The 17533-nt window shown below is 37.4% G+C and overlaps 1 protein-coding gene and 1 long non-coding RNA gene across 2 annotated transcripts in view; one reads left to right on the top strand and one right to left on the bottom strand.

Annotated features, from left to right (window-relative positions):
- SHC3 (SHC adaptor protein 3) overlaps positions 1-17533 on the bottom strand; it is a 68192-nt gene that overhangs the window by 24963 nt on the left and 25696 nt on the right. The window contains exons 3-5 of the mRNA XM_083815994.1: positions 6744-6807; positions 4058-4177; positions 756-809 (exon numbers count right to left, since the gene is read on the bottom strand). Of these exons, the coding sequence (XP_083672120.1) occupies positions 756-809; positions 4058-4177; positions 6744-6807 (238 nt within the window). The remainder of the gene's footprint in view (positions 1-755; positions 810-4057; positions 4178-6743; positions 6808-17533) is intronic.
- LOC310889035 lies at positions 4186-6702 on the top strand. Its single transcript, XR_014576333.1, has 3 exons — positions 4186-5151; positions 5385-5414; positions 5848-6702. It is a non-coding gene; the product is annotated as an uncharacterized lncRNA (long non-coding RNA).

Raw genomic sequence — 17533 nt, 5'->3', positions numbered from 1 at the left:
AGGCAGACATACAATTAATCTAGGTTTAAAAGCTTTCAAACCTCTAAGGTTATGAGGTAAGCTTTGTCTGTGTTTTATAATTCTTCCACTTCTTCCTAAGTGAGAAATACTTTTTGAGCACATTTAATATGCCTTCAGATGGACTACTCATAAAAACAGGGAAAAGTATAACAAGCCAGAGTCTGCCCTTTGGTCTAAATTAATCAAATGTGTAGGTGTCTCTGAAAGCTTTGCAAATTTGCAAAGAAAGATCCAGCCTTTTCCTGAAAGCCTGTATTCAAACTGCACGTGTGTAATGAATGTACCTGAAGGCAGTGTTTAGCACACTCCTTTCATTGTACACTTCAAAACAAGAAGAAAAAAAAAAGTACATATATTTCTATAAATATAAATGCAACATACTTGTCTATTACTGCAAAGAAGACTAAATAAAAAAACAGTCAGGATGAAAATTCAGACAATAACTCTATGACTGCTACATTACTCTGAAAATCAGAGCCCTACTTATCAGTTATTATAATGCTCACAACCTTTTGATACTTTTCATTTCAGTCATTCAAAAAGGAGGATTTATGACTGCTTGTCAGTAGTTCCTCTCAAAAAGAGTTTGATGGCAACAATCAAGAAGAATTTATGAAACAAGAAACAGGAGCTATTGTGGTTATATTTTTCTTTCAGTAGGCTACGCAATAAATTTTATCACACAGTCCTCAAAGCAATATCTATGTGGGGGAAAGCTTTAGAGAAATACTTACTGGATCACCTCCAGATGCAAAGGAGATAGATTGCATATGGTGATTTGCTATGATCTGTATGGGTCAGAAGAAATAAATGCAAGTCAGTAGGTTTTTCTTACACAGTTTAACCTTTGATTTCTTTTTTTGGTTCATGCAGGGGTGAAATTCCAAAACCAATATCAAAATAAACTCTGTTTAACCCACAAGGAGTCCAAAGAGTAACATGAGAATATAAAAAAAAATAAAAAGTAAATTAAAAAAAAAAAGAATGAATATATCCATTCCAATGTTCTTTGAAACCTAGCAGGACACAGTAAAATTGTTAAGTGTGCTTAGAGTGCCAGTAAATCATATAGATTTGTCATACAGTATAAGAAATTTTAATCTGCTAAAGTTCACTTGCTTTATCACAGTTAGTGATGAATGGAGCAAAGGATGCTATTCATCAAAATACTTTTCTGCATATTCCACTTTGGTGAAATCAGTGAAATCATGCCAAACTGCACACCAGCTGAGGTTCCTAACATTGCTTCCAGTAGCAACCGTGTCATTTTTAAAGGTTGGACTAGATGATCTTAGAAGTCTTCTCCAACCTAAACGATTTTAGGATTCTATTTTATGTTTCAAACATAAACATGCTTGCAATATGCAAACAGAATTTTCAATCTAGCTGCAGTCTAGCATTATGGCCAAAATCTCAGCCATATTCCCAGGCTTTGAAATGACTAAATTCAATTTGCTTATGTACAATTTGAACTAATAAGATGTTTCTCTGGGAAGAGATGAATTGTCGTGAACCTCTAATACAGGGATAACAGCTCTGCTGCATTGCTATTCTGATATTTAACTTATGATATCTTTTAATAATGAAATCATGTAACAACCAGGAAAGAAAAGGTCGTTTGAAAGAAAATTTCACTTGTTCATTTGACTCATAAAAACCATACCAAATAATTTATCTGCTTTAGTACAGGCCCCTAATTCAGTGATCAGAGCATATGACAGTAGTCATTTGGATCTTAGTTGCTCACTTTAGAGAGGGAACCATACACTTAAAAAAACTGTTCTAGAAAACAAAACAAAAACAAAATTTTAAAAAAGCTATAAAAATATTCCATGAGTTCTGCTCTTATCCAGAATCCTAAAGACCTGAACCATCCTTCCTGAAAAAGAAAACCACCTGACACGTTTCTCTGAATCACACCGATTCACCAAGTCAGACAGAACTGACGGAGAGAGCAACCTGAAGTGCTTGTTTCATGTAAAGAGTACTTCCATTTTAATACTCCTGCTTGTCCACAGCAGTCTCAGAAGATATGGTTAATTTTAAAGTGTTCACTGGAGAACCATCATTCCCTACTCATCAGTGAGGATTTCCTTCTCTTTTTCCCATATAGAGGAGGTGAACTTAACAACAAAACTGAACTACTGAAGATTTTCTGCACAGTTAATATTGTGCAAATAACCTGTTCATCATCATAATAAATAAATAAAAGATCAGATTACCTCAAAGTTTTTTTTTTTTTTTTTCAAATTTTAAGGAAATATAAAAGTTTCAAAACTATTAGTTTAATTCAGACTTTTCTTCCTATTCCACAGGTAAATATTTTAGGTTCTTTGGTATTTTTCCCCAATACTGAAATATTGAAACAAAGTATATCAAAGTGTCAATGTCTTGCACTACTTTATGTGAAACAATTCACTAATGTTGGCACATAGTTTTGAAACATCTCACTCTACCCAGGCCTGTACTTTATCCAAACAAACAAAACCAAAATAAAATGTCAGCTTCCATGCATCTCCACTTAGCATGCTCACAAAGTTTTTGTGCAGGGACACAATCCATTGTTCGCCTGCTAGCCACGGGCAAAAAACAGTCTTTTATTTCCTTCCAGCTCCTCTGGGAAAAGAAGGCTGTTACAGACATCCAAAACTGCCTTCCTGGGTGAGGCTTCAAAGGGCAAAGCTGCTGGGCTGTGCTTATTTTCAAATCAAATGCTTGGCACAAACAAGAAACAAGAGAGACCACAGCCAGACAGGGTATCTCTGAGAAACCAGATGTTTCACAGACCTGCAGCATCCAGGGCAAGTCCACCTCGAAAAGAATGATGTGTGAGAAAGATAAACAGTTTTGTCAACTCTTTTTTAGTTTTGTTTTTGTTTGTTTGTTAGCTCACTGAAAATTACTTCATCACTCACAGGAAAAAAAAAAAAGAAGAAAAAAAAAAGAAGCAGCAAAGCATCTTCATTGGGATCCTTCCCTGGGATAATTCAATTTAACTTAATTTCTACCCTGATGTCAGCTGAAAACAAGGCCACTTCCAGGCTTGCTACTCTTTTGATAGATCTAATAAACATCAAGTTCATATGCTTCTGACTGGGGGCAGCCATCCTTATGAAAAACACTGCTGTGCCTATTCCATAATAAGGCTCCAAAATACTGCAAGCAGCCATAATGTTGCTCTCACATTCTCAGTGCTCACTGTAGATGATTGAGATGCTTTCTAAATGAGGATAAGAATGAAGACAAATCAATGAAAACATAATAATAAACAGCAAGCCTTTTAACACACAGTGTACATATTCTTTTTTCTTCTTTAATGTTGAGGCTCCTAACGACAGCAAATATTTTTTTTTTTCTCTCTAGCTGTATCTGGGCAGAAAGTTGCACGCAGTATGTGGCTCACAGCAAATAGCACAGCAGTGACTACGCAAGTCCATCTGCTTTCTCTTTATATATACCCTGAGCAAGGATTTTTCTCATCTCATACATCATTTACAATCCACTGCAGTGATTCCCCAAAGCCTGTATGTACCTTCAGCACAAAGAAGAAGAAACAGGCTGCCTGAAAAAGACTGCCTTGTCTTTCAAAAAGACTGGCATTTCACTGCACTGCAAAATCCTTGTAGCTGTATTTTTAGCAGTGTCTTAGGAACAGATTGTCCTTTAGGGCTCTAAAGTGGAAGGATGAAAATAAAATTGGGGATGTGCATTCAGTCCTTTGGTCACCTACTCCAAACGTATCCCTCTGAACTCTCTGAAAGTTTGTAACTGTATGAAACAAGAACTCCCAGGACCAGAAAATGCCTTTTCGTATTACAGGTCTCTTAAGAGCAAAACCTAAAACATGGCAAGAAGAAAATAACTCATCAAAACTGTTCTGAATACTAGAGCAAACTATGACTCCTAATATGATTTATATTCTTTCGCTCATTTTATAAATATTAATGAGGAATAATACCTCTTGGCAGACAGCAAATAACTGTGCAGTAGGCTCTTCATCAAAAGTCTCACTAATTAACATGGCACTTACACTCACCTGTTTTGTATCAGGAGTCATTAGGTTTAAGCTGGTGGTGGAGATATTCAGCATTATGCTCATTCCTGCAAACTGAAGATTGCTTTTTCCCAAGATGCTAGAAAGAACTTTGCTTGGTGGCTGTGAGGGAGAGAAAAAAACACATTTTTGTTCTGTTTATTTGGGACAACCTTCCTTGCAGGCAGGATTATCTCAAATCTCAAAGGTTCCTAAAAAGTTGCTGACTTTTCAAAGATTGCTTCATTGGAACAGCTGTTTTCCTCTGGAAAAACTACTAATACTGCTAATAATATCTGGGCAGGTATACACAACACTTGACCTAGCAAGTTAAGACCTAATAGGACCTATCTTTTTTTGTGGGATGTCAATCCTATCTTCATCAAGGGACTATGTGACCGGACTAAGATGAATACCATAAGTCAGTATCTTAAAATGACATGTTCTTATTCGCAAAAACAACTTAAAATCCTGAAAAGGAGTCTGTTGCTTGCTCTGCATTGATTGCCTGCTCTGCCCCCTTTCTGAATGGGAAGTGGTATTCCTGTGACAGTGGTGGGATGCTCACAAAAAATACGTACAGAGTGATGTTATGCTTGTAGACTTCTCAGCAGTACGTAAAAGCCCCAGCAGGGTCTAAAACCTCTGTATGTGTGGGTACAACATACAGCTGAAGATTACTCTTAACTCATAAAATCAGTACAAATGGTGTGAAAACAGAGGAGATGTAGTAATATTAATAATTTCTGTAGGTAGGCCTTCCATTACATCCTAGGATGTTTTGTACCAACACGAGTTTCGCTGCATACCTTCTGTGCTGCAAGCTGCATGAGAATGAAAGTGAGAGGTTACCTAGTAGGGGCCACAGATTTTACAAACTTCACACCTCTGGCAGCTGGGAGAAACCTCACAGCTGCAAGAGAACAGGTAAATACAGCCCATCCGTTAGGTTGCCAGAAATAACAGACCAAGTCCAGTCACCTGCTGTAGGTGTGCATGTGAATACTGACATTGGTAATTAGGGTGTAAAAGTAGAGTTGTGACTGGAGGCAGCATCCTTCTGCCACAGTATTTGTGTTATGGTACCTGCAAGCTTGGTAAGTTTCTAACAGACTGGCCACTTTTCTGATCCTCTGTAAAGTTTAATTCTTTTTTTTTTCTTTCATTGATTCAAAACATATTGATTATTTATTACCTGTACACAACAGTTGTGCTGCACTGCTTTTACTTCACCATGCTACAGAGCTAGTATTTTCCCTAGCACCTCTTTACGACAAGCTCATTGAGTATTCTTGTTTCTCTTCTTTCCTTAAACCCTCATGTTTCCCAGATGATACCTGAGGATCCCCTCTCCAAGAGGGTAAGTGTGAAAAATTGACCTCAAGAACCAAACTTGTAAACCAGTAGTGGCAAAACCATGAAAGTACACACTTAAAAAAAAAAAAAAAAATTGCCTTCAACATTTAGCTGAAATTCTGTTGCTGGGCAAACTTTCTTCTCAGCCACTAGGCTTACTTTATAAATAGTATATCTTTTCAGTAACTGTTAAGCACCACTGTTTCTTAAAAGAATAATACAACAAGGTGTTTCACCAGGCACTTGGGGCTCTTCTCTTTGCATCACTGAGCATTTCCAATACAGGTATTTTCCTCTTTCAGGTTTAAAAACAAAGGTCAGAACATCCAAAAATGACAGTGAGATAAATTTGTTGGGAAAGAGAAGAAAACCACAACTTAATTTCTGAAACAGTTTCCAATTAGGCTGTCATATATGTGGTTGCCTTCTTTTACCAGGGGAAGATTTCCCACTGCATAAGTGGTGTTTCAGACTCCTCTTTCATCATGGACTCTGCCCAGATGGCCAGGCGGGGGATAAGCAGGCAGACCTTGTCCTTCACCTTCTCCTTCTGCTCCCAACAACGTGCACAAGGGCTGCAATTAATTGCATTCTGTGCTCTTTCCCTTAGCCTTTGTATTAAATTCCAGCTTTGCTCAAGGGCATGTGGAAGAGCAGGCGGTATAGGGGCTGAGCTGAGGTTTCCTCCTTCAGACCCTAATTCCTACTATACAAATACGAATAAATGCCTGAAAAGAATTGTTTCAAGCCAATAACACTTGGACCTGCCTTCAGGCCACAGAGCATCTGGCTACAAGTGTTTATGGAAAGGGTATGTGAAACAGGGAATCATCAAGTACATTCTCTCTTTTTCCAGAAACCCGCAATTTCCAAACTCTTAATTGTCGCCAGTAGAGTTATGCTCCATCAAAAGATCTAATGAGTTTCAGAACAATGTATATTTTTGGCCTCTGAAATAGACGATTTTCACAATTTACTCATACATTTTATGAAAAGGCATTCCCTTTTGTTTGCTTTTAGCCTTTCACCTGCAAATTTACCAAAAACAAACAACCACACACACACGCAAAAACAGAGTTTCTACAGTAGGAACATAAAGGCAAGCCACAATGCATTTTCTAGATGTCCTCATACTTCAAGATGTCTATAAAAGACAATTCTAACCAAAAGGGAGAGAGGTAAATAACAGTGGGTGAAAACAGCCAATACTTTAAATGATTAATGATCTGCAATTCTCAAAGCTGCTTTAAACCACCTGCCTGCTGTGCCTGGTCTCCTTGGTGTTGAACTAAGAAAATAAAGTCAACTTCACTACAAGAAAAAAAAAAAGTACCTTTCGTTTCTTGAATGCTCCTTTGGCACCAGGCACAGCTTCACAAACACGACTGATTGCTTCCCTGAAGAGACAGAAAAAAAGGTTTATGGCAAGTGAAAGTGAGGGTTTCTTCATCGTACTTCTGAGATGCACTGGAAGAGAAGAGCTCCAGATGGTATTTCTGCTCACAGGTGAAGATAGTTAGTGGGTCAGTTAGCTCTCTTCTCACTACTAAAAGAGGTGCCATTCAGATTTAGGCTACCTTAGTATAAAGCAGAAGGCAGCAAACAGTCAACATTAATGCAAGGAAGAGTATCTTGAGAGCTACAAAGGATAAAAATGTTTTCTCACGCTATTTAAAAGACCTTTCCTCATTGTAAATTAGAAAATTTCTTTGACACTTTCTTCCAGTTCTCTTTTTTGTACCTTATTAAGCCATGCGGAATCTGATCATAAGAAATATCTTTAACTAGGATTTCTTTACACCTTTTTTTTAAACCTTTCCTATAAAGTAAAGGTTAGTTATTGCCATTTTTCTCATTCATGTATTATACACTTTTTCAGTCCCACCTTTTTGGCTTTAGAAAATTTATTCTAAGTATAAAATATTCACAGTAATATACACGTTGTATAGAAGACATGACAAGTATGTTTTGATACAAAATTTTAATTGATAAATTGTTCAGTGTGACCTGAATAATTTACTTGTGGCCCTATTTTTACATTGTAAACAAAATGAATGCCTTGAGCATTTTTCTTCAGTTTTCTAATATTGCTTCATTTTTCCCACTGTATCCATGTTGAGCGAAAGAAAAGCATGTTGGAAATGAATATGAATTAAGACAGTGATTATATGCTAGATTTTATTTTTTTTCAAATCATACAGCTACAACAAATATTTTAGATTCTTTCAGTATTGAAAAACTAATTATCTGAACAATCAAGCTGGTCAGTGTTTAAAATGTGCTACTGTGCACACCCAGATATTCCTATGGCAATTAGCTACAATGCTGTAATAGACCTGTCAAATTGACACCGCACAAAACAGTTGCCCAGAGACCTGTAGAGGTGGCTGTAAACCTCGTTTGTTTTAAATATGAATCAGGAGTAACAGCACACTATTCTTAGACCTAGAACCACATGAATAAATATAGAATGGAAAACAATAAACTATGAGCTAAAGAACAGTCAAAATACTCAACACCTCAATACAACCTTGATAAAAATACCTATTATTTTAATTGTGCATTATATGCAGGATGGTATTTCAACTACTCATTATGTCAACGCACAGGATCAACAAGTGGGCCAGGAAAGAAATGTCATATATGTTTTAACATTCAATATGTAATGGCTCTGCAAATGTCACAGATTTATCCAGGTACAATCAGTAATTACTATATATTTATGCCTGGGGTACCGTTACCTAGGGCAGATACAAAGTTCAAATCACCTGTTCAAATGCTTTTTTGGGCAGAGAGGGGGAGGAACAGGCTTTGCAGCAGGTTTAAAATCCTGTCATTCTCAAGAAGAGCAAGATTTATAGAAACAGATAATCAAAAACCTTTAAGGCACACAATCCTTTCTTCAGGTCTAGAAGAGAGCTTGTTTGATCCATAGCTTGTCTTTTTCTTTTTTATCTCTTAGCTACATCTGCTCACCTAATAAAATTGTCTCTCACTACAAACCCTGCCTTGCATATATCCTCAGACCATCATAGCTATAACATCAATCCATTTCACAGTTCAGTGCTTTTATTTAGTTCCCACATTCACCACTATGTTTCTTTGATCCAAACAAGTCTTTTAGTTAAAGTAGCTACTAACTTTTCTTACATACCAGGTAAAAATCATTTTCTTTCAAGAGCAGTTCTCATACATCTTAGAAATACAGCACAGCAATACTCAGACATAGGTTACTTGTGAAAACATTAATTATGAAAAATAAATATCCTTCTTCTCCACCAGGAGAGCTTTTCTTAGAATTAGGCAGAAACGGCAGCCATTATTTTTACAGAAGTATCCTGTCAACCTTCTTACTAAACTAAAACTTGAGGTTTCCTATCTCTCTCCTGCAACCGAACTGAATCCTTCGAAGGCAATGGGGTGAGAAGTCCATGCCTCTCAGCTCACTGATGTCCCTTGGACCCATGCCTCATGCTTCCCCAGGTGAGTCTCAGCTTCCCTGACTCAAAATCACTGATATGGAGGCACCACCAGCACTTCGTCTTCTTTGTCTTTCCCTCCCATGAGCTCTGTTGTCATCAGTGGTCTGACTAGCTTATTAAGATCCCTCGTAGGTTTTGCCTCTCACAAAAAGGATTTACATTTCAGAGACAAAAGCTGTGCTTGATGAATACATTTGCCCATAATTTCCTTTCTCTTCCTATTTGCCTCCACCATATTCCATCTCTTGCAGCAACATGGAGCGTGCAGGAGAAAAAGGCAATTTTCTGGTCGGTGCACTTGACAACAACTGTTCAAAAGCATGTTATTTTTCTGGTGCAGGACTGGGGTTTAAAAACATGTAACTCAATAGATCCACCTGACTCAAGAACCCTGTTAATCAAAACCATCTCTTGAGTACGGGACAGTAAATGAACGAGCTCAAGAGGCTGAAGCCCCAGGCTGGGGGCTGGCAAAGCAGTCTCAATTTCTGTGGTAGAAGCAGGAAAGCACGAAGCAGCTGAAAATATGGGGTACACATCCTCCCACTCAATAACAAACAACTATAGGTTTTCCAGTTACAGGCCTTCCTTTCAGTAAAATACCATAGTTTTACTGAACTCAGTGTTCCCAAAGACTGTATGAACACTGGCAGTGGAGGGAAGACCTCGGAAAGGTGAGAGCTCATTGGGATAGACGTCAGGTAAGGCATGTCATCTGAATTAAATTTGACAATTTGTTTTAAAATTCATTTTTTAAAAACTCTGTGAATATTAAATACATTCAAACAATGGCAGGTTTTGTGTTAACAATGTTTTTGATGAAAATTCTGGGAACTTCAGAAAAAGATATTAAAGCAATTCTGCCTAAGCGAGATCAGAGCAGTTTGACAGGAATCCTTTATGGACCTGCAACAAAAGCTGCAGTACTTTTCTGCCTGGGATTTAAGGAGTCTTAAAGTATATGATGAAAACGGGAAGAAAAAGGACAGCTGAGTATCTGCCACTACACAGATATACACTCTTCCTGGGGAAGGTTCCTGGACCTTTCTGTTTATAATATTCTCAATTATCTTTTGGGGATCTTAACACAGACAGAATGAAGATATGGAAGACATCCTAAGGGCTTCACTACCTTGCATTGCCAGGCAGTACAGAGGAGACATTATCTTTTTTCAGCCGATGAGATTTGCAAATGCCTATGCAGCGTAAGTACCTGAGCCACAAACCATACCCAGAAATAGAAACAGCTGCTAGGTTGAGAGTGCAATTATCTGAATTGTGCATGCAAATGTTTGCCTAAGGAATGTAAAAACAAAAGTTCTGGACATATTTGCACAATTAATCAGTTGCATGGTCTTTGGAAAAGTAGGATATGACTAGACTAACTTTCTGGTAAGAGAATTATTTAACCCAGGCAGACATTACACCTTTCCATGCCATATTCTGTTTCATTAGCTGGGCAGAGATTGATACCAGTGTAAAGTTATCCTGGTCTCGTAAAATTAGCTACTGTGCTGTCTTCATGAGGGACTACGTACTGAGTTCCAAATCTGTCTGAGAGTATTTTCTGCTTTGCAGATGGTCATACTGTGGAGTCATTTTCTTGGCACAAAACATGTTGTGTATTTTGAATATAAATTCAACATGCAAATATATTGTGAGAAAAATTACCAGTATGCATTTTCTCAGCCTGACCTATTCTACCTTAAATTGACTTGACATCTCTCTGAGAAAGAAAAAAAGACATTTTGCATTTATATTTTTTTCCATTAAAAAGGCTAATGCCCTGATATTTTTCATAGCTGTAGTCATGTTTTACTCTGGCAGTTATATAAAGTAGCCCACTCAAGAAGCTCAAATCTGTGCTTCTATGAAATACCGTCACATGAAAATACCCTCCCTTCCTGTGGTTTCAATGATTTCTTTTTGGCTGGGATGTTGGGCTTTATTGTTGCTGTTTTTAATTAATATGATTTAATTGATTAAAAAACCAGAACTCTAAAAGTCATATTTCAGGGAAATGACAGCACATGAAAATTGCACAGATTTTTTTCGACATATTTGGAAAAAGAATAGCAATCTCAAGTATTTAGACTAGGTACTCTGACTAATCTTTTTAGTCTGAAATATTTTGTATGGCTAGACTAAAAAACTACTAATATTCTCTCATTAATATCCTTCAGCATCTGATAGTTCCCAAGTTCCTTTGCCACCTCCAAAGGTTAGGACTTCAGAAATTTAAAAATAGACATTAAAAGATGGACTTTTTTAATGTAAATATGACACATCTTGGAGAGCTATAAATAAGGCTCCTAGTTATTTCTTAACAGTTTTATATTCCTGCCAATTTTATTTCTTTTTTTTTTTAATAGTTTATAAATCATTACCAAGTGATGTACCAGAATCTGATGAGGAGAAACAATGTCCATGCTAAATATAAAAATAACTTGCTGCTGGAAAACAAAAGAAAACAAAAACAAAACCAACACCGGACAAAAGCAGAGACAAAATATATATATATGTATATTTTAAAATCTGTTTAATGATTGAAATATTACTTGTTTGTATGTGAAACAGGCAAAACAAGCGAGTGCTACCTGAAGTAGCACAGGGGACACGCACAGGCTCTGGAGACTAGACCAATACGTTGCTGCTTACAGAACCTCAAATGCTGACAGGCAAAGAGACAACTAGTGTAAGGCTGAAAGAGCATCTAAGGAGGGCAGAGCAGAGAGTGCCAGCAGGAAGGGCGGAGTAAGAACGAAGGACAGATACACCTCCCCTGCAGGGAGCCCCCCAAATTGTGGGGCCGGGTCTGGTGCCACCGCCCTGACATGTCGCCTGTCCCAAGTGTGCCGGTGCCGGTGCCAGGAAGCCTGGCTGACGAGGAAGGCCACGCTGGCAAGCAGGTTGTGGTCAACTGGTGGAGCAAGAAGGTTAAGGTTCCTCTTTATCTTCCCCTCATATCCTCAGTTTGTTTCTTGAAATGGAGTCTTCTGACATGTAGAAAATCTACAAGCAGAAAATGAAAGGAAGCTGGCCAAATTCGGTTTTGGTGTATGGAATAAACTTTGCAAGGTAGCAAGGCTGTCTTTGGCAACTGTTTTGGCAAAGGAGTAAGGACACCGCAAGGTACATAGTATGCAATGTGTCCATTGATAATTCAGGCAAGGCAAAGTGGTTGTTATTTTTATTCTCCTATATCTTCAGTGTGAGACTAACATTAATTTTCTAATAGAGGTGGCTTTTTTTTTTCCCTGCCAAAATATTTTTTTATCCATTTGTAAGGCTTTATGACAACATAGGTAATCTAACTTTAGGGGATATTTGAGGCAATTTCAATGCAATCTGTACCTTCTTTTGTAACGTGCAAGTTTCAGAAACTCACTCTGTTTTCTTTAGCACTAACAGAGAAGTCCATCTGTTTCGGTGGCTTCTTCTAATACAATAGTTCTGAACAGTGGTTTGGTTTTAGGAATTTACAGTGAAACTGTTTATCCAATAGCACACATTATCTCTTCACTCTGCATGCACACACAGTGAGTTTGGCACTTAGTAAAACTGGAGGAAACATAGCATTTTTTTTCCTTATATTTATGCCAAACGTATGTTACACACAGGTGACAGCAAAGAGGCTGCTGGGAACACAGTCATATATATGCAATTAACCATTATGTAGATTCTGATAATCTTCTAACAATCAACATTTGGGGAAAATTTAAGAAAAGATCTTTAAATAATTTACAGCTTTTGTGAACATAATGTAGACATGTACAAAGCCTTGAATGCATGCCTACAAAAACCTTCCTTCTGCACAACCTTACCGCCAAGAGTAAGGTCAATGATGACAAAAAAAAAAAAAAAAGTAACAATAATAAAGAAAAATGTACTTGGAGCTCTATATTGTTAGGTAGCTCTAATTCTTTAGCTTCTTTTGTGATGTTCAGGCTTTATTCCATTCATCCTGGTCTCTGGCTGTTTATTCTGGTAGTTGTCAGGGAGATGGACAGGATCTGAACCAGGAACACAGTAACCTCCAAACAGTGTCCAACCTCAGATCATTTACTACAGTATCCTCTCTCAAAAAGTAGCCAATAGCAGGCATTTCAAAGTAAGGCATAGGAAACCTTACAAAAGTAAAATGAAAAAAAAAAAAAAAAAAGTCTAAAAACCATTTTCCTCTTAGCCTTAATTAGCTTAACCTCTAAAGCAGGACTTTGGAGATTAAAAAAATGTTTTGGAAGATATCTATTATAAATGTTCTAACATTGTGCTTTCATATAACCCCATAAGATTTATGACATTTTACAAACATGCAAGTTGTATTTCCCATAAAGGACTGCCCCATGTCAATGAACTGTCTGGTGTGACAGGACACGTCACCCAAAAGGTATACACATTTGTTATGCCTTCATTTCTCTGCGTAATCTGGCCACTTGGTTCTATTAACAGAACTTGAGTGTCTCTATGCCCTAGGTGTTGGGCAGTTGTTAATTTTGAGTTGTGATTTTTGTTTAAACATATTAATACCACTCTGCCTCAGTACTTCTGCTCCTGCAAAACTGCATGGATTTACCAGCTTTCTAAAAAGGCAGGGTGTAGCTATATCACTAACTGCTTTCCTGAATCTTCAGCTTTGAACTCTCTAGCTTCCCCATCCTCTGAAACTCTTTGCTTTCTCATAAAGGCAAGTGGAATGGGAAACTTCAGTTAATTTCTCTCACTCAGGCTTTGTATTACCATATAATAGTTGAATTAATCCAAATACCAGTTAACATTTTCCCCACTAGTAATATATTAAAAAGAAAGATCTCAATATTAAGCATACAAACCTCTGCTTATTCCAGGCCATTCTATACTAATAACAGTTAAACAAGCCAATGTAAATTATTCCCTGACAGTATCAGACACTCTAGCCATCATTGCCCCACTAAGTGGTCTGGTGTTTGAATTATAAAGATTTTTCCATCCACTTTTGGGAGCCCTGCCTCCTGGTAAAGTGAGAAGTAGGCAGCATGCCTGCTTTGCAGAGCTTTAGTCCTGGGGTAGGTGTGCAAAAGGATAGAGGACTGTTGTTCCCACCCCTTCCCAGGCATAAACACTCATCTGCATGGCAGCCTGGGTGCTCATGCCCTGCCTTCACCCTTGCACTTTCCCCTAACCACGGCCCCGTGCACAGAGCCCACACAGCAGAAAATGGGGATGGACTACATGCACCTTCTAGACCGTAGGGTACAGAGAAGCCTGAGCACAAAATTCAACATGGTACCTATTTGTCCTCAGACATGACAGCAGAAGCATTCTTCCTTTTCAGTATCTTCTTCTGTCCTTTTCACAGTGAATTTCTGCAAAGAATACAGGTATGTTTGAGGCATGCACTGTATCATCTTAATGTCATTCACAAGATTTAGTATTGGACTTGAACCCAGATCTAAAATCTGGATTTGCATTATCTCCCCCCCTGAAGGTTGGGGTATTGGCATCAGTGGGTTTGATTTCTGCTCTTAGAAAACATGGGCCCAGGTCCCAGATTTGTAGGGAAATCTCTTTCAAATTTTTCAGCCCAGCAGTGAATGAGGAGAGGAGTGGGACCAGAGTTTGGATTTGAGTTCAATGCTCTTATGAAGTATTTCACTCCTGACTTACTTGTCATTATCACAGCATGCAATACAACTTTTTTATTCAAGCAAAGGGAGGTGTGATTTTCTGAAGCTGCATGCAGTAAACTGATTGCTTTTAATTAGATGCGAGTGAACATGCAGCCCTGTAGTCCAGATAATGCTGTACGACAAACAGTGCATGCAACATTATTCTAATTCAATCCAGTGCATAACTAAACACATGCATTCGAGTAGTGAAGACTCATTACACTATAACAGATTAAACAATAAGCATAAAAACATATTAGAGGAATTGCAAATATTACATGTGTTGCAAAAGTATTTTACCTTTTTCTCTTTAATATATAAAAAGACTGTGGGCACTAAAAGCCTGGCCACAAAACCTCAAGGGCCAAACAGCACCTTTCCATGATGATGAGAGTAGATTTCAGATGAACTTAGGACCACTTGCCACCTGCAGTTAGCTGAGCAGTCTTGCTTGCTAGTCCTCCTTTTCCTCCTCTGTTTTGAAAATTAAATGCTTCTGTTCATCTTGCTGTTCAAGAATGTCATCTTGACCTCACGTGTTACAAGAATTGTGACCATATAATTAATGATGCACCATGTGGATTCGTCTGGCTTTTATTTTTCATTATGCATAGCTGCTGACCCTCGGCTTGGACCCCATCCATTTATTTGCTCAAAAATTCACATGACATTATATTCTTTATACAAAAGAAAAAATGCAGTACAACTGGTTAATACTACTCTAGTTGTCCTGTAGTGAAATAATCTTGAAACTTCAAATGTGAAATAATAGAAGGAAAATTCTCTTATAAATTGTACATAGCTGTTCATTTTTTCCCACATCATAACCAAAATTAGGATAACAATACCTTTTGTCAGGCACCACCAAAGTTGTTAAATCTTATGAAGAGTATCACAAGTGAAAGTATTTGTTTGCTGCTTTCACACAAAGATAAATGTATTGCTACAAGTTTAACATTTCAATTTACAAAAAAATGTAAAAGAGAAACAAAGCCAAATCATAGGTCAAGTATAACGGCATTAGATGGCACAGGTTGGTAATTATTGTCATTATCCTCATGACTATGACAAGAAAGAAAAGACCTCTGGCCAGATTGTCAACACATCAGCTTTGATCCAGTTCCTGGAGTTGAAATCACAATTTTTCATTTGTCAGAATGGTCCATACGTGCACACTGACATATATGCTTTCCTAATGAGTTAGCCATAAAGGTTGGAATTGTCAAAGCCATCCAATTTATCTGGACAACCTTTTCGTATTAGCTTCCTATGTAATATGGGTATTTAATTCACTAGATAACTGGAAATAGTAACCAAATTTTTAAGTAATTTCTACATAACACAGGCACCCTTTACGAAGCACTAATTCACTTAATCGCACAGTTGTTTGGGACTGGGATGAGGATCTACAAAATAACATCCGAAGTTTGCAGCAGTGTCAGAGACTACAAAACTTATCCACCCCATGACTGAGCCACAGATTTTTTCTTCTATGAAATGGTGATGCTCCTCTTCCCTTGGGGATTTGTTCCTGCTCAGGTCCAGCAGAAGGATAAACTGACCATAACCAGAAGACAGGAGAAAAAAAAAAAAAAAAATGTAGGAGCTTTGCAATATTGAAAAAAAGCAAAGGCAGGAAAGCAAGTAGGTGTAGGGATGTGATGCTCTGCTAGAAATGGAGTGACTGTTTTGTATGTGTCAAGTGCAACGCATGTCTATTAGGAAAATATATATCCAGACCTCCACACTGATCAGATACCTTGGTTCATCTTTTCTAAATGGCTTTTATGCTATTTAGTGAATACTGCATGATAACAGAAGTAATAGTGGCCCAACACAGATCAGTTTCTTCTATGACTGGTTTTACAAAGTCTTGGAAAAAGATAGTATTATAACAAACAGTTGTGATATAGGCTTATATCCACATGGGAACTTGTGCCTGTAATATCAGAATATCATCAGTACTAATTCAGTAGATACCTTAAGGCCTATATTATGCTTCTTAATGCACATGAGCAAGCTAATCAGCAAATGTGAGTTTAAATCATTCCTTAATAAAAAATAGGCTTGCATGTGAAATGTTAATTGATGAAGTATAGCACAGACTGCTTCCTGTGTGTACTTAAAACTTAAGACATGGAATGAGGATTTTTGGATGAATTAATGAAATGCAGATTAAGTTGCTAGATCCGGATTCCAATTCCAACTCCTACTTTAAAATAAGTTTTAGATCAGGAACTACATGATCAGAATAATGAGTTAGTAAGTCCTCATTATTTTATGATAAATGGAAAACTGAAAATGCAAAATAACAAGCGAAACAGGAAAATATGTCTTCCTGCTTGAAAAAAATATCCTGTGTTCTAGATGTCATTAGGGAAGATGAGCCAAGAAAATGTCCAGCATGTAGACAAATATGCTGTAACATAACAGAAAAAATGTGATTCCAAGTCTGTTTCACAGTAAAAGCCAAAAAACATTTTGTATTGAAAGAACTGTAAGACAGATACTTTGTTTGTGCAGATCCTACTGCTTTAGATCACCAAATATGTTCGCATATTAAAGGTAGAGTTGTGCCTCTAAGTTAGATAATAAGAAAGGTGCATTGCTATTCCAATGAAAACATAAAGTGCAAGAGATTGTGTAGATAAAAAAAAAAAAAAAGGAAGAAAGAAAGAAAACTCAATTCAGTCTACCTTCAGATAAATAATACAAAACCAAAAGGTATCACAACTGTTTCATAAGCCAGTATCATTCAGCTTCCAGTTGGTAATAACAGATGTGCCATCTGCATTGGAACTACAAGTCTGCCTGGACATGAAAGCATTTTTAAAAGTTACTGCTGTGAATACTGTAGAAATGTATGCTAGGAGTTTAAAACAACGAAATAGGAAAATACTCAGATGCCTCCACAGACTACGTTGTCTGAAATACAGAATTCTATCATTTACCTGTCCATGTACTTCTATGCCCCTCATCAACACAACATCCTG

Source organism: Anser anser (genome assembly GCF_964211835.1).
Source record: "Anser anser genome assembly, chromosome: Z".
Classification (NCBI taxonomy): Eukaryota; Metazoa; Chordata; class Aves; order Anseriformes; family Anatidae; genus Anser; species Anser anser.
Note: the sequence above shows the minus strand (reverse complement) of the source record. Positions and strands in the feature narration are given on the sequence as shown.